Source organism: Ceratotherium simum, chromosome 24 (genome assembly GCF_057802395.1).
Source record: "Ceratotherium simum simum isolate JZ-2026a chromosome 24, ASM5780239v1, whole genome shotgun sequence".
Lineage (NCBI taxonomy): Eukaryota > Metazoa > Chordata > Mammalia > Perissodactyla > Rhinocerotidae > Ceratotherium > Ceratotherium simum.
Genome location: NC_141923.1, coordinates 9,576,948 through 9,598,357, shown reverse-complemented (window position 1 = coordinate 9,598,357; position 21,410 = coordinate 9,576,948). Strand labels below are relative to the sequence as shown.

At 38.8% G+C, this 21,410-nt stretch overlaps 1 protein-coding gene across 1 annotated transcript; it reads left to right on the top strand.

Moving 5' to 3' along the window:
- Positions 1 to 124: 124 nt before the first annotated feature.
- GSKIP (GSK3B interacting protein) lies at positions 125 to 19,881 on the top strand. Its single transcript, XM_087447978.1, has 3 exons — positions 125 to 193; positions 15,053 to 15,311; positions 17,969 to 19,881. The coding sequence occupies exons 2-3, from the start codon at positions 15,054 to 15,056 to the stop codon at positions 18,128 to 18,130; spliced, it is 420 nt and encodes a 139-aa protein (XP_087304104.1). The 5' UTR covers positions 125 to 193; position 15,053; the 3' UTR covers positions 18,131 to 19,881.
- The last annotated feature ends 1,529 nt before the right edge of the window (positions 19,882 to 21,410 follow it).

The following is a 21,410-nucleotide window of genomic DNA, read 5'->3' as shown; positions in this document are numbered from 1 at the left end:
CGGACTCCCAGCGCGCGACCCCGCGCTGGCGGAAGTGACGCCACACTGGGGGTCGGGGGGGCGGGGAGAAGGGCCCGGAGGGGAGCAGTTCCGGCTCCGAGGGGGCGGGGCGAAGGCGGAGGGGAGGGGGCGGCGCCGGGTCCGCTCCAGACACGTCGGGAGGGCGGAAGAAGAGGACAGCGGTTGCGCACAGGTGAGCGGCCGCGGGGTGACCGCGGGCTTGCGGGCGGGCGGCCGCTGAGAGGGCTCGGGGGCGGGCCAGGGGCCCTCTGAGCGGGACGCGGCGCAGCGGCCGGGCCGTGAGGGGCGACGGCGGAAGGGGCCCGTGCGGCGGCCGAGAGGAGTCTGGGGGCGGGTCCGGCCTGGGCCGTCCCGGTCACCTTAGACCCCGACGCCGGAAACGGGCGCTCGGAGCGCCGCGGGGAAGCTGCAGCCGCCCTCGAGCATCCCCGCCCGCCCCCCGAGTATTGACCGGTGCCCACTGTCGGCAAGTTATTGGTCCCCCGCCTCGTTAGGTATTGTCTCCTAAGCTTCGCTTCGTTACTGTTTGTCTAGTGGCTTGCAGTTCAGAGGGCGCTTTCTTCATCCTGGGTGGGCTGCACCAAGACCAGGAAACTTGAGTTTTCGAGGCATTTGTGGGCAGAACCGCCTTCTCTGATCCGTGCCAAAGCCTCCCGACCCCTGAGAAACCTGAGCGAAGTGTTTGTGCTGTTCTGGGAATCTGCGCAATCGTATTTCTGCCTTTTAGGAGACAACAACTGCAGGGGCGGAGCTGGCTCTTCGCTCAGTCAACCCGAAAAGGCCTGCGTGCGGCTGCTCAGCGGCCTGGAAGCCTTCTGTCCTGGGTCAGAATCCTGACCCTGGCATTTATTAGCCGAGCCGCCTTGAACCGGCCACTGCCCTCTCTGAGCCTTTGCCAAGTGTGAGCGTGTTAATATCTTATCTCCGAGAATTGTGATGAAGCTTAAATGATAAGAGTAGGGAACGAACCTAAACAGAGTCCTGATACGTATAGTTTATTTTAGGATGGTAAATGAAGACGACCTGTTTAAGGAGATTTTGTTTAGATGTTGATAACTTTCATGAATGCCTTAGGATTACTAACACAGAGCAGAAATGTCGACAGAGAAAGCTCTGGTTCCCCTTTCCACAACCACTTTTTCATTTTAGAACCAGTGTGCTCTCCAGTGTATGTAGTTGCTTGGATTGTTGCTGCCCCTCATTCTTTGTAGACTTGTCCCAAGCATTCTCGGTAACTTCAATTCCCTTGCTCTTCATTTATTCAAAAATATTTGTTAAGGATCCGTTAAATAAAAGTCGCCACAACTGGTGATGTGAAAATGTAAAGAATCAGGCAGAACCTTCAAGGAGCTTATGTTCTTTAAAGTGAAAAGTCGATTCCTTTATTCAATAAATATTTATTGATTGCCTGCATGTGCCACGGACTGTTCTAGGTGTGGGGATACAGCAGTGAACAGATTAAGTTCCTGCCCTCCTGGAGCTTGTATTTTATTGAAGGGAGGGAAAGCAAACAATAATCAAATAAATCATATGCCTTGTGCTGGTAAGTGCCATAGGGAAAAATAAAACAATATAAAGGAAATGGAGAGGGGAAGATTTGCCACTTTTATATAGAGGGGTAAGGAAAGACCTCTCTTATTTAATAGGGTGACATTTTAGCAGAGACTTGGAGAAAGCTGGGGAGCAAGGTACATGAGTACCTGGAAGAGTTGTTTTCCAGGCAGGGGGAACAGCAAGTGCAAGGCCCTATGGCAAGAGCATGCTTGGTGAGTTCAAGAAACACCAGGAGGGAGTAAAGGAAAGAGGAGGAGACATAGGGGGTGAGGGGTTGTCAAGTCATGTCGGGCCTGTAGACCATTATAAGGACTTCGGCCTTTACCCTGGGTGAATGGGGTCGAGGAGACAAGTGACAATCTGACCTCTAACTGCTGTGTTGAGAATAAGACTCGTGTGGGGGTGGGAGGACCAGAAGAAGGATATTGCAGATCAGTTAGAAGGATATTGCCGTAATCCAGGCAAAAGATGACAGTTAGAAGGATATTGCAATAATCCAGGTGAAAGAGGACAGAAGGATATTGCAATAATCCAGGCAAAGGATGACAGTGGCTTGGACTAGAGTAGCAGCAGTGAAGATGGTAAGAAGCAGTTGGTAGGCAGATATGTTTTCAAGATGATAAGACATGTTTGTGAATAATAATGATAATACTTGCCATAAAAGGAATATAAACAAAGTGGTATGAAAATGTGAGATCTCTTTTGGCAGGGAATTACAAAAGGCCTTGGGAGGTTTGAACTGGACTTTTGGCGGATGGGTACAGTTGACTTCTTTCAAGTCCATATGTTAAATAAGTGATTTCCCTTGGAATGTAGAATTACATTCAGGCTGTCCATTGAATGCCTGAGATTTCAAATATCAGAAAAGGAAAATAAAAATTGGAACATTTTGTAACAAACATACTCCCTTCAAAGTGTTAAGTATGTTGTCTCATACATTTTATGCTTTCTAGGAGAAATTCAGCGTATATGTTAAGGTTTAGGAGCTGTCATGATTATATCTTTAGCTTAAATAGGGTGCGAACTCACCCTAAATCACAGTGTTTTATCAAAGACAAAGTATTATCACAAAATGTTAACAGCATTAATTAAGTGAGGAAGGTGAAGATAATTTCCAATCAAACTGTCAACTTTTTCAGAATTTTGTGAAAGGATTTGAAATGACAGGTTAGAAGCTATATACTAGAGGCTGGATGGGCCATCCTTCAAAGAAATCCGTGTTAATATGTGAAATCAAAGCCGATAAGATGATGTTGGCATTTTTTTTTAAGACTTGCACCTGAGGTAACAGGAATATGATGTTAGGACTCCCAGACTGCACAGCTCTTGGGGTCACACAAGGCAGCAGCGCAGTCACCCTACGTAACATAAAAACACTGAATTTAGTCAAACTGCTTGAGTTTCAGGATCAGTTCTTTTCTTCTTTAAAGATGTTTTTAAACACTTTATTTTTAATATATAATAATAGATAATATTTCTTGAGCTTACCGTGTGCCCAACACCATACTAAGCCGTACTGACCACTTCTTGTTCATGCTGAGAGAGTTTTCCAGACCATGATGTATGATACGAATAAGAGTAACCATGATTAAGATACTGCTTTCTGGCCCTCAGCTGACTGTCGTATTGTCAACTGAAAAGTCAAACTTCACTTCAAAAGTGAAAATTTAGGGCCGGCTCCGTGGCTTGGCGGTTAAGTGCGTGCGCTCTGATGCTGGCGGCCCGGGTTCGGATCCCGGGCGCGCACCAAGGCACCACTTGTCCGTCCAACGCGAGGCTGAGTCCCACGTACAGCAACTAGAAGGATGTGAACCTACGACATACAACTATCTACTGGGGCTTTGGGGGGAAAAAATGAATAAATAAAATCTTTAAAAAAAAAAAAAAAAAAACAAAAGTGAAAATTTGAAATCTGTATACTGCTCTTGAAATCTTTCTGGCTCTGTTCTTTTGTCAGGCTGTTGTATGACTGTCTTTCTACCCCCATTCTTTTCTCATCAAGGACAAAACTGACCTCTACAATCTTCTCCAGCTCTTTGATGCTGTAAATTTGTGATGACACAAAACAAAGTCTACTAAATTAAGAAGTAGAGAATAAAGGACTTAGTAATCAATATCCTTTTTTTTTTTTTTTTGTGAGGAAGATCAGCCCTGAGCTAACATCCATGCCAATCCTCCTCGTCTTGCTGAGGAAGACCAGCCCTGAGCTAACATCTATTGCCAATCTTCCTCCTTTGTTTTTTTTTCCCCCTTTTTCTCCCCAAAGCCCCAGTAGATAGTTGTATGTCATAGTTGCACATCCTTCTAGTTGCTGTATGTGGGACGCGGCCTCAGCATGGCCGGAGAAGCGGTGTGTCGGTGTGTGCCCAGGATCCGAACCTGGGCCGCCGGCAGCGGAGTGCACGCACTCAACCGCTAAGCCATGGGGCCAGCCCCAGTAATCAATATCTTGATAACCAGTTTCATAAACCCCCCAAAACACTAACACAGCCCAAAAATTATACCAACAGAGTAAGAGCTGGTTCCTAAATTATTTATATATGATGTTATAAGGAGTCATTTTGGAAACTTTATAGGAGGTGATGCAATCTGCCAGAATAACTAATAGCAACTGTAAGGTCTTCCAATTTTTGAAGGTGCTGGCTACAGAATATTGCTCAGAACCTGATAATGAGCCAATTCAGAGTTTAAATGGAAAGCAAAGAGGTTTTCTATTTTATGTTCTTTAGATATTGATTTGTTTTATGTTGGTTAGAATGTACTTTATATTAAATATAGTTCCAAATCCTCCAAGTATCCTAAAGGATTATAGAGAAACAAAAAACTAAGTCCTGGAATTTTTTTTTAAGCATTCAATTTTTTAGTCTTTTCCTAGAATCTCATTTACAATTTCTGGTTTTGAAGGAAAAGTTGTTTACAAGGTTGTAGTGTTGCTGTTTATTTACAGTTTAAAAGACTTGTCAAATTAACACTATATATTTCTTCATACTCAGCTCCCTCAATCAACAAAAGCACAATACAATTCTGTTGGCTTGATCTGTTATTACTAAGTTTTGTATCTGTGTCTTTGTCGTTGTTGGAAGTGGGGTGCAGAGTAATTTTATAAATTGGTGTACAAATGGAAAAATAAGTCATTTTTACTTAAATTACAAATACTTTATATTTGTAATACTACAAATGATTCTGATTTAAAATTTTTAATTTCAAAATAAACATAAGTCTCAAAGCTATTGACAACAGATTAAATGTTATGTTACAGAAAATAAAGATTAAACTAGCTTCACCTTTGCTAAATTCTAAATGTTGCTGATTATAATGAATCAACTTTATTCATCTTTACTTTCAAAACAGTTGTTTGAAACGCAGATAAATCCAAATCTCTCATTTCATTTGAAACTGAAGCTACCAGTTACTTTAACTGTCTTAATAGCCTGGCTTCTCTAAGAAGAAAAATGTTTCCACTTCCTACACCTTGTACTTTCCAACATATCACATTTTTAAAGTTTTTTGTCTTTTTGCAAATATAGTACATTTTCTTTTTGCCATAAAAAAATTAGAATATAGGGCCCGGCCTAGTGGTGTAGTGGTTAAGTTCATGCACTCCACTTCGGTGGTCCGGGGTCCGCGGGTTCGGATCCCAGGTGCAGACCTACATACTGCATATCAAGCCAGGCTGTGGCAGCATTCCACGTACAAAATAGAGGAAGATTGGCAGCATATGTTAGCTCAGGGCCAATCTTCCTCACCAAAAAGAAAAAAAAAATTAGAATATAAAAAATTAAGTAGAGAATAAAGGACTTAGTAATGAATATCTTGATAACCAGTTTCATGAATCTTCCAAAAACACTAACACAGCGCAAAAGTCATACCAACGGATGGATTAAGAGCTATCAATAATTACCGTAACTTTTAACAGAGAAAATATTGTAACTGAAGTAGGAAGAGCTATAAAAACTTAGAGGTCTGACTCTACTACTGACCTTCTACCAGCTCCCACCTCTGCCTGTTAACTTTATACCCCTATCCCAATGCCTGGAATTTCCAGCTTTTTGAGTTAATTTCTTGGGTTAGAGCAGTATTTCTCTTACTTTTCACTCAAATAGGCAAAGGAAACCCTAGGGGTGTGGAGGCATAACCTGAAGAGGACGTGGCTTGAGACTTCCATTTGCTTTAAAATTCTAGGCAATTTTGCATCATACTCTGTAATATTGTTACTATAACAATGATATGTATTTTCCAGGAATGTGTAACATGTTTATCCTGTGGCTGTGTATGCCCCTTGTCACAGGGCTGAGTACTACACAGCTTGAGAAGCAGAGAGTTAGAATTTTTTCTTTGGTTTATTCGTTCAGAAAATATTCAGTGAAGACTCACTTTTTGCCAGATACTGTATTGGTGATATAGACATACAGCCCCCCATTTCCAATGAGGTATAAGTACAGCAGTACCAGTGCAGAGGTTCTACTAAGGAAGTTGGATAGTAATTAACTCTATCTTGAGATCAGATATGGAATCCTGAAATAAATGTGTCTAAGCTGGATTTTGAAGGATTAGAAGTCTGAAAGCGGGACTGGCCTGGTAGCATAGTGGTTAAGTTCACACTCTCCCCTTCAGCAGCCCAAGATTCGTGGGTTCAGATCCTGGGTGCAGACCTACACACCACTCATCAAACCATGCTGCAGCAGCATCCCACGTACAAAATAGAGGAAGATTGGCACAGATGTTAGCTCTGGGACCATCTTCCTCAAGCAAAAAGAGGAAGATCGGCAATGGATGTTAGCTCAGGGCCAGTCTTCCTCACTGAAAAAAAAGTCTGAAAGTAATGTCAAAGTACAATTTTCTTAAAGTTAAAAATATGAGTCTTATACAAACATATAGTAAGCATGTGTCAAAAATGTATTTAATTCATTAGTGAAGAAACCAGCAAGATAGTAAAGTTGATTCAAAGTAGTATAGGAGAGACCAAAATCAGTGAAAGAAAAACTGATGTAGTAAGATGGCAAAGTTAGCTTAAAACTGGCTAAGGGATTTCCACTTCTAAGATAGAGTAACAGGGACCAGATTTACCCTTCTACCTGAAACAACAAAAAGTTGGCAGAAATATATGAAACAGTGGGCATCAGGCAATGAAGGACAGAGATCACTGAGAGGCAAGACACAAATGAGGTAAGCTTGTTGCCCCTGTGTATTGCCTGGAGAGAATTTCAAGGCATTGCACTGGGAGGAGAGACCCAGGTAGAACCCAGTGGTCTCCCTGAGTTGAGGATATGAAGCTAGGAGTCCATAGGCAGTTAGGACAGTGCTGGAAAGTAGAGAGCTTCACAGAGGGTGAGGGTTGTAGAGATATACAGAGGGTCCTACTCCAGCCTGCAGCTGAATACTGAGCAACACACAGATATGAGGAAATTACCCAGGGCTGGATAAAGAACTACCTAAAAGAATTAGAGGAATTTTCGGAGCTCAAACAAGACCACGGATAGTTGCTGGTCCTATCATCCAGAATGGAAAACTTCATTATTCAAAGGGCATCGGGTAGAGTACTTAGAAAGGCTTTGCCTTCATAGCGGGGCAAAATTAACCAGAGACTAAATACAGCTTTGATACAACCTTAAGTCTAAAGCAAGACCCAAAAGGATCAAGCTATTTCCAGATAACTACATCCAGAACAATGCTCAGTAATATTTAGAGGAATGTAAAAAGATCCAGCACCATACAAGGTAAAATTCACACTGTCTGGCCACCAATCAAAAATTAGCAGGCATGCAAAGCAACAGTATACAACCCATAATGAGAAAAATCTATCAGTTGAAACTAACCCAGAAATAACACAACGAAATTAGTAGATAAAGACATTAAAACACTTATAACTATTTCATATGTTCAAAAGCTAGAGAAAAGATTGAGCAGATTAAGTAGAGACATGGAAAATATGTTTAAAAAAAAAGACCCAGGGCCGGCCCCAGGGCCCAGTAGTTAAGTTCAGCATGCTTTGCTTCAGCGGCCCGGGTTTGGCTCCTGGGCGCGGACCTAACATCACTCGCTGGCGGCCATGCTGTGGTGGTGACCCACATACAAAATAGAGGAAGATTGGCACAGATGTTAGCTCAGGGTGAATCTTCCTCAAGCAAAAACGGGAAGATTGGCAACAGATGTTAGCTTAGAGTGAATCTTCCTCAGCACACACACCCAAAAAAAGACCCAAGTAGAAGAGATTAGGTACTGCAAAAGAAAAGATGAGTGAACCTGAAGACATAGCAATAGAAACTATTCAAAATGAAACACAAAGGGAAAAGAGACTGAAAAACTGAACAAAGCAGTGAGGAGTAGGGCAGCTTTACTTGGACTAATACTCATGAAATCAGAGTCCCCAAAGACAGGAGGACAGGTAAATGAAGAAATAATGGCCAAAATTTTTTGAAATTTGTTAAAAACTATAAACCCACAGATGCAAGAGGCTTAAGGAACCAAAGGAAAGAAACACGAAGAAAACTGCACCAGGAGGAACGAAGATAACAATGTGTCATATTTCTCATGGGAAACAATGCAAGCAAGATGATAGTAGGGAAACATCTTTAAAATCTTGAAAGATAAAATAACTGTCAACCTAGGATTCTATACCCAGCAAAAATATCTTTCAAAAATGAAGGTGAAAGGAAGACTTGTTCAGATACACAAAAGCTGAAAGAATTCAGCAACAGCACATCTATGCTACAGGAAATGTTAAAGGAAATCCATCAGGCAGAAGGAAAATGGTACAGATCATAGTTAACAGATGTAGATCAACACAAAGGAATGAGGACCACCAGAAATATTATCTACATGGTTAAATATAAAATATTTTTTTCTTATTACCTAAATCTCTTTGAAAAATAATTGACTGTTTAAAGCAAAACTAACACATATTATGAAGTTTCTAACATATGTAAAAGTAAAATGTGTGACAAAAATAGCACAAAGACTAGTATGCTCTTGTAAGTTTCTTATACTATACGTGAACTGGTCACTTGAAGGTAAACTGTGATAAATTAAGGATGTATACTGTAAACTCTAAAGCAACCACCAAAACCACACAACAAAGAGTTAATAAGCCACCAAAGGATGTAAAATAGAATCCTAAAAAGTTGTTAGTCCAAAAGTAGGCAAAAAAATAAAGGGAATAAAGTACCGATGGGACAAATAGAAAACAAATGGCAAGATCACTAGTAACCATATTAATCAATCACAGTAATCATATTAAATGTAAATGATCTAAACACCCCAGTTAAAAGGTGAGAGTACCAAATTGGATAAAAAGGCAGGACCAAATTATATCCTGCCTACAAGAAACCCACTTGAAATATAAAGACATTACTATTCCCATTCCCAAGAGCTTAAAACGGTGTACTATATCAAAATCAAATTCCCCTGTGTAGGTAGCAGCACCATGTCAAGTTGGGCCATCCCTATCTATTACTCCCTTAACATTTTTTTTGTATTAGACTAGCTAGGCTAGTCTCCTTACAATTTCTGCCACACCCTCTGCAGACTCTTGCTTATGCGTTGTTCCCTATGAAGAATCCTTCATAACTCGCAAGTTCTTTCTGCTTATCCATAACTCTTCATCTGTGCTCCTTCAAGACCAAGTTTGACTGGCCTATTCCATGAGTCAAGCCCCATCATAATTATCAATTATGTAATAGATCATGGAATGTCAGCGCTCTTCAAGAACGGTAAAGAATTTCCTGTCTATTCCGTTTATATTATAGATGAGAAAACCATGAGCCTAGTGAGGTTACATGGCCAGCCCAAGTTCATACGAGTTTAGTGGTAAGTTTGTAGTAAGGACCAAGACATCATTTTCTGTAATTATCTGCCACTTACAATTAAGTACATTTCTTAGGTTATAATGATGGTGCATGTGTGTGGGGTTAATATTTGTGTGCATATTTCATGTGCCTATCTTAATCTCCCAAATTAGGCTGTAAGCTACCAGTAGACATCTTTAATTAGTATTCTCATACTTAGAAAAATGCTGGATATGGGGATGCACAGTGGATTATGATATCTGATTAATAAATTTAGAATGTAAATTGACAAGATTGAAAAATATAAGAAGTAATTCATTAGTTTTTACCATTTGAAACAATGATCTTAATTCCCGTGCATAGAGTAGCTAAGATTCAAAATAGATTTTCTAACATATGTATTTCCAAATCTTCCTATTCATATATACAATAAGTTTAATTCAGTGCCTTCACATCTATTGATTTTTTTCAACTGTAATATAAACTCAGTTCATTCTCATTATCCAAAAACATTCACAAAGGTCTAGACCTGTGCTGTGTGACAGAGTAATCACTAGCTATTTAAATTTAAATGAGTGAAAATTAAATCTGAAATTTAGTTCCTCAGTCATTCTAGCCAAACTTCAAGTGCTTAATAGCCACATGTGGCTAGTAGCTACTGTATTGGACAGCACAGATAAAGAACATTTCTATCATTGCAGAAAGTTTCATTGGTCTAGAATTTCTTATGTAATGATAAGTTGTTTTTTCTACAGAAAAGGAAACCAAGGATTTTTACAGGATTCACATTGATGAGTCAGCCATTCTGGTAACCTGACAGCAGCTCTAATGTCTCAATAGTAATTCTAGTAGTTGTCCTTTCACAGACATGGGCATGCATTTCCTCATCCTCAATGGTACTGGCCTCCGCAGTCAGGTACACAAGATAATCCATTGAGAAGTAAGAAGAAAATAAGTTTATATTTCATATTTTACCATTTCCCGTTTAAATTCAGGTTTATGTTGTTAATATTTTAATTGTGGTAGAATGTATGTAAATAAATATAAATATAATGAGATGTCTGCTCAAAATATTTTTAGTTATTGGGATCAGAAATGTAGAAACCACTTCTCTAGTGCCTCATTGATAAGGCCACTGAGTTGCTCCCTGCTCTGCTTCTGTAGCTCCTGTCATTACCAACTGACTTCATGTTTTTTGGCTCGGTGTTCAAACTCCTCAAGAGAGGATCTGATTGGATAGGCCAGTCACCATCCAGAATCAAGTACTTGGACACCAGAGCTGTTGATTCAGGACAATTCATAAACCCCTTACTAGCCTCAAGATGGTGCCTTTAATTCAGACAGCCATACCTGATACATTTTGATGTGATCATGGTGCTGGAGTTACAGAGGACAAAGCATGACACCTATAATTAAGGAACCTTTCCAAAGAAGTCTGTGAACTTGATGAGTACTCTGGGCCTCCTTTTAAGAGAACCATGTAAACTACCTGTTTACATTTCTCATCTGACTGTGTTAATTAAAAGTAAATTATGACTGTTCCAAAAAGGAAGGGCAGGAAATGAAGTCTCTTTGGCTACTCTCATACTCTTTTCCTGATGATAGGATATGGATGGACACAGTGGTAGACAGAATAATGGCCCCTCAAAGATGTCTATATCCTAATCCCCAGAAACTGTGAGTATGTTACCTTATATGACAAAAGGGACTTTGCAGGTTTGATTAAGAACCTTGAATGGGGAAATTATCCTGGATTGTCCGGATGCGTCCAACATAATCACAGTGGTCCTTATAAAAGGAGTGCAGGTGTCAAGAGTCAGAAAAAGGAGATGTGAGCACAGAACCAGAGGTTGGAGTGATGTGATTTAAGGTGGAGGAAGGGACCACGAGCCAAGGAATGCAGGTCGCCTCTAGAAGCTAGAAAAGGCAAGGAAACAATTCTCCCCTGAAACCTCCAGGAGTGCAGCCCTGCTGACACCATGATTTTAGATTTCTCACCTCTAGAATTATAAGAAAGTAATTTGTGTTCTTTTAAGCCACTAAATTTGTGGTAATTTATTACAGCAGCAGTAGGAAACTAATAGAGACACACATTAATATTCAAATTCTACGAAGCTTTTTTTTTTCTTTTTTTGATGAGGAAGATAAGCCCTGAGCTAACATGTGTTGCCAATCCTCTTTTTGCTGAGGAGTATTGGCCCTGGGCTAACATCCATGCCCATCTTCCTCTACTTTATACATGGGATGCCTGCCACAGTGTTGCTTGATGAGTGGTGCATAGGTCTGCGCCTGAGAATCTGAACCCGCGAACCCTGGGCTGCTCAAGCAGAGCATGCAAATTTAACCACTATGCCACGGGGCCAGCCCCTCTACAAAGCTTTTGTTAAACACTTTCTCCATGACAGGCACAAAAATATCATTAGGGTTCCATTTTTTTAAACCACTTTGCTAAAGCTGTTGAAGATCTAGATCAATCACTGCTTTTCATTTTGAGTAGCTCCTGAATCTTGATGCTAGCTTAAAATGCTATTAACTTTTGTAATGATTCAATAATAAAATCTGTCATTTTCATTCATATATATCATCAAAAGTTCTGAACGTGTCTGCTATTTTATGCGTCATCCAAAGACATTTCAGAAAAAATCTCAGTCTTAGGAAAGGTGTCTTGCTCTTTTTTGCCCCTTGGTGCTAGTTATTACACAACAACAATTTGGTGATGTACTTTGCTGACCTAGGAGGATTTCTTCCATTCTAGTATTAGAGTCTTCATCTTTCTCCATCATTAAGGTTCTAATTGCAATGAATTAGACTCTTGCTTTAAAATCTCGACTCTTGTCAAACTTCCTTATGTAAACATCTTTTTCATGTAATGATTATTATTTCTGACATGCATAATTGAGGTACTTGATTACTTGAGGAAAATAAAGATGTTTGGTATTCATGATAGTAAGCAATTTATAGTAGACAGGCACATTTCAAAATCTTCAAAACTGGGGCCTGCCCAGTGGCATAGTGGTTGAGTTCGTGTGCTCCACTTTGGTGACCCAGGGTTTGCAAGTTTGGATCCTAGGCACGGACCTACACACTGCTTACCAAACGATGCTGTAGCAGGCATGCCACATATAAAGTAGGGGAAGATAGCCCAGGGCCAATCTTCCTTAGCAAAAAGAGGAGGATTGGCAACAGATGTTAGCTCAGGACTAATCTTCCTCACCAAAAAAAGAAAAAAAAATTCTTCAGAATTGAGTCTGTACAAAAATAAAATGGGCTCCTTTCTTATACATAAAACCAAGGATAACATTAAGGAGTATAATGATTATTTTTAGAATAAAGTAGAAATTTTTAGGAAATCAAGTATTTTCCCTTTCATATATAGTAAGTCAATATTAGATTTCAGTTATCTGACAAATTGCTTCAACAATAATTGGTAAATTTATAATTAACTTGTTAGTAGTGAGTGACTAATTCTGTAAGGTGCTGTGGGAGACAAGATAAAGGACTCTTAAATCATTTTATTTTATTTATTTATTTATTTTAATTTTATTTATTTATTTGTTTTTTTCCCCCAAAGCCCCAGCAGATAGTTGTATGTCATAGCTGCACAGCCTTCTAGTTGCTGTATGTGGGATGCCGCCTCAGCATGGCCGGAGAAGCGGTGCGTTGGTGCGCGCCCGGGATCCGAACCCGGGCCACCAGTAGCGGAGCGCGCACACTTAACCACTAAGCCACGGGGCCGGCCCAATAAAGGACTCTTAAAACATATCATTAGTTGAAATAGGATTGGAGGAATATATTTGCACATTTGCTATGTAATTTTTTGAAATAGCTTTACATAGTTCATAATAAATTGCCTTTAGCAAATAGTTTTGACTTTTATTATGTGCAAATGACATGCAGCTGTAGGAACTCTAGCTCCTTAAGATTTTTGCTCATAATTTAGAGCAGTGGCTATGCGGTAGAATCACCCAGAAGCTCTGAAAAAATACCCAGAAAAATCTCCCAAAGATCTGATTCGGTTTCTCTGAGGAGTCAGTGGCCAAGGTTGAGAACCACTAACTTAGAGGATTTTGACCCTCACACAAGTAGGGCACGAGTTAGTAATTTTAGAAAAAGAGATGGAATTTGTAAGGTAATAGACAAATGGTGTAAATAAATGTTCATAACAAGTTGAGGAGTCCTACTGCATTCTGGACAGCGGATGCTTAATCCATATCAGAGAAATGAAAACTTACTTTTAAAGCCTGCAGGTAAAAAGAAAACAGTATCTTGTTCTGAAAAGCCCTTTTTACATTCCAAAGCAGTCTCACATTTCTTAACTTTTGTCATTCAGACATTTCGAATTTTAACAATACTCACTGCCACCCCAGTCACAGAAAAGAAGCTAGAACTACACAGCAGCCTGGCAGTAATATTGGATCAAGTTAGCACAAGAAATAATATTTTTCAAATTATAATATTTGGGCCAGTTCAAATAAGTGGTGAAAAGATCAGTCATTCAATAAATGGTGTTGGGACAGTAAGCTATTCATTTGGAAAATAAAGCTATACAAAATAAATTCCAGATGGATCAAAGAGTTAAATATAGAGAGTAAGAATTCAGAAGACAATTTAGAGGGCTTTAGAAATGTAATCATAGGATAGGGAAGGCCTTCTTAAGCAAAACCCCAAATCCAGAAGTCATAAAAAGAAACTGTTGAGAGGTAGTGTACTATGGTAGGTAAAGACTTGAATTGTGATTTCAGATGACCTGAGGTCATTTCCCTTTCTGTTTTTTACAGCTGTATATCTTAGAACCAAAAATACCCTGAAACATCATTGTTTGCCTCTCAAATAGGCAAATATTGAAAAGGATTGGGAAGAATATGGTGAAAAAGAGTACAAGCCCTCATATTCTATTGGTGGGGTATAAATTAGTACAGCCTTTCTTTGAAGGGTGCATCGGCAGTATCTATTGAAAATTCAAATGAGCAAATACTTTGACTCAGCAATTGCAATTTTAAATATCTGTCCTAATTTTCTAATAATTTCTATTTATTCTAATTATAAATAATTTTATATAAATAATTTCTGTTCTAATTATTCTAGTTCTAAATATTTCTAAAATGTACATTTAGAAAGAAGTATATAGTAGGATTTTACTGAGGCATTGTTTGAAATAACTAAAAACTAATATTCTAAATTCTTTTTTTTTTTTTTTTTGTGTGTGTTTTTTTTTTTTTTTGTTAAAGATTTTATTTATTTTATTTTTTCCCCCCAAAGCCCCAGTAGATAGTTGTATGTCATAGCTGCACATCCTTCTAGTTGCTGTATGTGGGACTCGGCCTCAGGATGGAGGGAGAAGTGGTGCCTCGATGCGCACCCGGGATCCGAACCTGGGCCACCAGCATTGCAGCGCGCGCACTTAACCACCAAGCCACAGGGCCGGCCCCTAATATTCTAAATTCTTATCAATATGGGAATTAACCTTTTGGGGAGAAGTGGAGAACAGAGATTCTTTTTTTGAAAATCTATAGGTGTCTGTAATTTTGCTATGAAAATCTATGGAAGATGATTTTAGACAATATTTTCCCTAAAAGTGGTCAGCTGGTTAATGTTTTCTATTAAGCAGCAGTTACAGGCGTCGCTACTTTCAATCAAGCAATACTATTTGGAATGTCTTTCTATAAACAAGTTTTATATCTGCTTTTTTGCAGAATGGAAACAGACTGTAATCCCATGGAGCTGAGCGGTGTGGCAGGATTTGAAGAAGATGCAGAGCTTAATGGTTTTGACGGAACTGATATAAAAGACATGAGGCTAGAAGCTGAGGCAGTTGTCAACGATGTTCTCTTTGCTGTTAGCAACATGTTTGTCTCCAAAAACCTGCGCTGTGCAGATGATGTGGCCTATATCAACGTGGAGACAAGAGAAAGGAACAGATACTGCCTGGAGCTCACTGAAGCAGGGCTTAGGGTAAGTCACTTTTCTTTTCAGAAAAAATATTTATATCTTTACCACTTTATCAAAAAGGCCGGGGGGTGGGGGCGGCAGAGGGGAAGAGTGTTTGTTGAATGAGAAAGCACCCAGCAGCTTCCAAGATTTTTTTAAGGAAAACTTTTTTCCTAGGAATTTTTACTAATTCAAGTCTTTCAGTCAACATGTGGAAATCGAATTTTTTGAAAAAGGAAAAACATTTGGTTTACAGAATGTTATTTTGTTTTAATCACCCCCGAAATTAATATATTTCTTATCTGTAGATAAATATGTCCACCCAAGTTATGCATTCTCTGCCTTGGATGAGTTTTGCAGTCATTGTGTTGAGAGGATCTTTTTCTCCCTCTTATAAATGTCTCTTCTATTAAAACAACATACTTGACTCCACCGTTCTGTAGCTGTTAGATCAGAATTCAGTCACAGTAGAACACTCCACCTCGACATTTCCAAGAGTGTCATTACATGAGAGCTTTTCTAGGCAGAGTGACCCGCCTACATCCTTTACCAGAACCATGCGTTTAGAAATAGTAGAAAGCACTGCTGAGAGCAACTTTTCTCCTAAAAGGAGAAAAAACTTACTGTTATGAAAATTTTTGACCTACTGAACAAAGGAATAGACATGAGAAACCCCAAAATTTAGTTTTAACTTTACTAATTAATTAATCTTCAGTCTTCGAGATATCTGGCTTTTCTGTTTCTGTATCTGTTAAGAGTAGTTCCCCGAAAGTTACACAGTTTCGTAAGGTAGAGGGCAAGACCTAAGCAAGTAAGAATGTCATATAATATGATGTTAAACAAGTACGTGAGTATCTGGTAATTTCACTTGATGAAATTTGCTTAAAAGTGTATGAATCGTGTGTTCTGTGTGTTCCTTGATGGACAATCACTTACATTGAAGCAAATTGCAAGGCCAGCATCTTCACTACTCTCAGGTCCCTCACAACTGCCGTGTGCTTAGCTTTGGGTGGAGTGCCTGAATTAACTAACCTTTGTGCTCTTCTTCCTAAATCCCTAAATTTATACTAAAAGCTCATAGTCTTTGGAAGTGGATCTTAAATGGAAACAGGCAAATCAAAAGTAGAGATAAATGACCCCCAGGAAATTAATTCCATCTTACATTGATTAATTTTAAGGTGGCTTTGGTGAGGCTGGAAGGGTTCTGATCAGAGTCGGAAGTCTTACATGTGAATTTGAGTGATCTTGGGTGAGTCAGTAAGCCTCTCTGAGTCCCTGCTTCTTTATCTATTACTTGGAGGTTAAAAAAAAACTAAAAAAGATTTGGGGGACGATCATATGACTAAAGTTTGCAGAAAGATCTGGATCAGTTTAAAACCTAGCATGTAGGTACTCAAGTATTTGTTTTTTCAGTCTGATTCAGTTCACATTTATTGAACAGCTATCCTGTGTCAAGAGTTGGAAATCAAACCATGAGTAAGACCGGATCCCTGGCCACCAGGAAGACCACAGTCTGGCCAGGCTAAGAGAGGGGCACAGAGCTGGGATGGACAGTAGAAAGTGCTGCAGTAGAGCATGGTTCTCAAGACGTGACTCATCTTCCTTAGGTGTCTGCCTCTGCTTTTCATTAAAAACAACAATGCTGCTTCTATTTCTAACGTAAACTTGCATCTGTTACAGCTTGAGTAGATGTCATAAAAATATGGGATTTGTGTAGGGAATTCATAAGCTTTAGTCAAGTCAACAAAAACTAAATTGATTTTGTCCTACACTGTGCTGGTGAACCATGAGATATCTTATAATCTTGTAGAAAAAAGCCTTCACTGTATTCAAAGAAAGAAAACAACACACAGAATAACTTCCCCTTTATCTCTCGGAGTTGAGCATTCGTTTCCCTGTCGGATAAGTAATGTATTGGTAATGTGAATGTGACCTTTCAATTAGAAAGTGGGATTAAAACTATAAACAATTTTTAGAATTCTTTATGACTCCAAACCAAATAAATAATAATAAAAATATAGACTAATAATATATTATCTGTTATAATGCCTTTATATCGTAGACCCTCAATATATGTGGAATTAAATAGAAGCATGTTTTAGACTATAAATGTGAAATACCATTTTTGTGTACTTTTTTAAATTCTCTATTTTACATTCCTTTTAGGATCAGGAGTAGGTAAATCAAACCTTTTAAATTTGGGGGAAAAAATTATAAAGAGAGCATTTTGCTGGTGTTGTTCCTATATGTTATAAATTGTTTATATGTTAAAGGTTGTATTACAAATATGCATTATTCTAACTATTTTTTTTGTGAGGAGATCAGTCCTGTGCTAACATCTGCCAATCCTCCTCTTTTTTTTTTTTTTTTTTTTTTTGCTGAGGAAGACTGGCCCTGGGCTAACATCCGTGCCCATCTTCCTCCACTTTATATGGGACGCCGCCACAGCATGGCTTGCCAAGCAGTGCCTCAGTGCACACCCGGGAGCTGAACCGGCGAACCCTGGGCCGCCACAGTGGAGCACGTGCACTTAACCGCTGGCGCCACCAGGCCGGCCCCTATTCTAACTATTGATTGAGAAATATTGTCATTCGAGACTGTCCCATGTAAACACTTCGTTTTTGCCTTCTGTACCAAGATGAAATCTAATTATTTAATTCACTGTTGCATTTCTCTTGTAGGTGGTAGGTTATGCTTTTGACCAGGTGGATGACCATTTACAGACTCCCTACCATGAAACAGTCTACTCCTTGTTGGATACACTCAGCCCCGCCTACCGGGAAGCATTTGGAAACGCACTTCTTCAAAGACTGGAAGCTTTGAAAAGGGATGGACAGTCGTGACTAAGCTTTTTCCTTTCAGAGGGGGCTGCTGCTGGTCCAAAACGTTGACGTAAAGCTTGAAATTCTTGCATATGGTCGTAGTAGAAAATGCATTCTTTGGTTTTATGTCTTTATCATTTCTTGCTTCAAATTTAGGCTTTTGACTCAGAACGTTATCCATTAACAAACTGTCTTTTTTAGTTTCTGATTCATTAAGAGAATCTTGAGGCCGCTGCTGTGACACCATCATTAAGACCTTCGGATTTCTTCATATAGTATCTCTGCATTTGAAAACCTAATAAGTATTTCATTCTGTTATTACAGGACTTTGATGCTGCCAGCACTCTCTTTTACATAGGAATTTCTAGATTTGCACAGTAATATAGGAATTAAAATGACCTAACTTCAGACTTTGATTCAGCTTGCTAAATCAGGGGTTTACTACTAGCTTGGACTGACTTTGTAGTAATTATTTTACTACTAGCCTTATTGGAAACGAATTATCAACTAGTTTCCCCTGCACAAATTTTGAAATTCAGTGCTTCACTTACTCTATTTGTAATACTAATATGGACTAATAAAGATGAATTATATATTACTTAGCTAGTATTAAATGAGAAACAGGTACTGAAATAGTTCTGTATTCCTTATTTGCAACAGCCAGCCAACTAAGAGGACAAACCTTTAGCAAATGAATGTAATAATTACTTGTTTCCAAGATATTTAAGCACATAAGCAAATACAGGAACAGGCTCCATTCTTTTTCTTAATAAAAAGCATCTTCAATGTGTGATTTAAAAGAAAGAAGAATCTGATTTCCTAGAAAACAATATTTTGGCCTGTGTTGATTCTTATTATGAATGTTTGTTTACATAATGTACAGTATATATTCAGAAAGTATTTTTGCTTCAGCGTTTACTTTCTATAACGTAGTGGTTTGGTATTCCCTCAGCGCCCTCCTTCCCCAACAGATGTACAGTGTTCTGTCTCAATGCTAAATCTGCAATGTAACGTGAGTGCATTGTATGGGTTTGAAACCAAAGGATGAATGAAACATTCAGAGACTAAATATTTGAAAAAAGGAGACTCTGTATTTTATATTTTATTACAGGTACTAATATTTATAAAAATAAACTATACCATGCTGCTACATGTTTTCGGTTACATGTTGAATAATAAAAGATTGGGGCGTTGTTTTTTTTTAAAAAAAGCAATCTAAAGCAGCAGCTGTGGAAGTGTTGAGCTGAAATTCTGCATCTGGTCACACCTTCATGATTTGTCATTTGCAGACTTTTTTTAATCATTATTAAATAATAGGTACTTTTAGACTCTGAAGATGATGTGGACCAGAGCAAATTGAAGTTCGCTTCGGGTCGCTATTCATTGTCAGACTTCACTGGAATGCTTTAATTATGTTTGATAAATGCATGTTCATTCTCAGCTTTATTTTCAGATGATTAACTGTTTGGGCAATGAAGTCTAACTTCAGGTTGAACTTTCTCATGCTTAATCTCAGGCTGAATGTAAAGGGTATTTTGTAAAGTTTGAATAAAATTCTGTTTACTCATTTTGAGTTAAGTATGATGAAAAGTGATTGTATGTCTAAAAATTGAAGTTTGTTTTGTGATAAATGATTGATTCCAAGAGCTCCCGTTTCCATTTTTGAATTCTGTATTGTTACATTTTGATGTGAAATAATTTGCTCTTTTTATTACTATGAAAGAGGAACAGAGAGAGAAGACATTAATAAAACTACACAGATATGAAAACCACTAGATAATAAAACTTTCATTTTATCTAGATTGTTTAAAGAATTTAACCAGGGCCGGCCCCGTGGCTTAGCGATTAAGTGCGCGTGCTCTGCTACTGGCAGCCCGAGTTCGGATCCCGGGTGCGCACTGACGCACCGCTTCTCTGGCCATGCTGAGGCCACGTCCCACATACAGCAACTAGAAGGATGTGCAACTGTGACATACAACTATCTACTGGGGCTTTGGGGAGAAAAAGGTGGGAAAAAAAAAACAACCAGAATTTAACCAGATATTAAGCCTTGATTTCACTTCCAAAAGAAAAAGAAAAAAAAAAAACTCTAAATAAATAACTCTTACAAATCAATAAGGAAAAAAAGAGAGAGCCAGCCCCAGTGGCCTAGTGGTTAAGTTCGGCACGCTTTTGCTGTGGTGGCTCAAGTTTGATTGCTGGGCATGGACCTACACCACTCGTCTATCAGTAGCCATGCTGTGACAGCAGTTTACATACAAAATAGAGGAAGATTGGCAACAGATGTTAGCTCAGGGCAAATCTTCCTCAGCAAAAAGAAAAATGAAAACAATGGGTAAATAATATGATCAAACAACTCATAAAAATATACAAATGTCCAGTAACCACTTGCAAGATATTCAACCCAACCAGTAATTCAAGAAAGGAAAATAAATTTGGCTATGTTGGGCCATTTCACTTAATAATCGAGTAATTTCTCTTATTTAAATATAACACTATCAATAAAGATTTAGTGAGGGGCATTCTGAGGTTCTGTTGGAGGATATATTGGTGAAACCTTTCTGGAAGACCTTAGTAATAAAGCCTTTACAAAGCTTATAACTCCTGTACTGGTAATATCCTAGCAGTCTAGCATAGGGAAATGATTCAGCAGAAGATACACTACAAGGATATTCATTTTCTCTAATGGAAAATTGGAAAGGCTCTAAAAAGTGGTAAGGTTATGACATCCTTTTGATGGAAAAATATGCAGCCATTAAAAATTGTGAAAAGAAATGATGGGGAAAAATTATACTATGTGAAAAAAGATAAACTATATTTTGAAAAATCGTATGCAATAGAAGGAAAAATGAAATAAAATATTCTACATTATCCAAAGAACTTGAAAACACCAATTTGCAAAGGTACATGCACCCCTGTGTTCATTGCAGCCTTATTCACGATAGCCAAGACTTGGAAGCAACCTAAGTGCCCATCAAGGGACGAATGGATAAAGAAGCTGTGGTATGTATACACAATGGAATACTACTCAGCCATAAGAAACGACGAAATCCAGCCATTTGTGACAACATGGATGGACATTGAGGGTATAATGCAAAGTGAAATAAGTCAGAGGGAGAAGGTCAAATACCATATGATTTCCTTCATTAAGTAGTAGATAATAACAACAATAAACAAACACATAGAGACAGAGATTGGATTGGTGGTTACCAGAGGGGAAGGGGGGAGGGAGGAGGGTGAAAGGGATAATTCGGTACATGTGTGTGGTGATGGGTTGTAATTAGTATTTTGGTGGTGAACA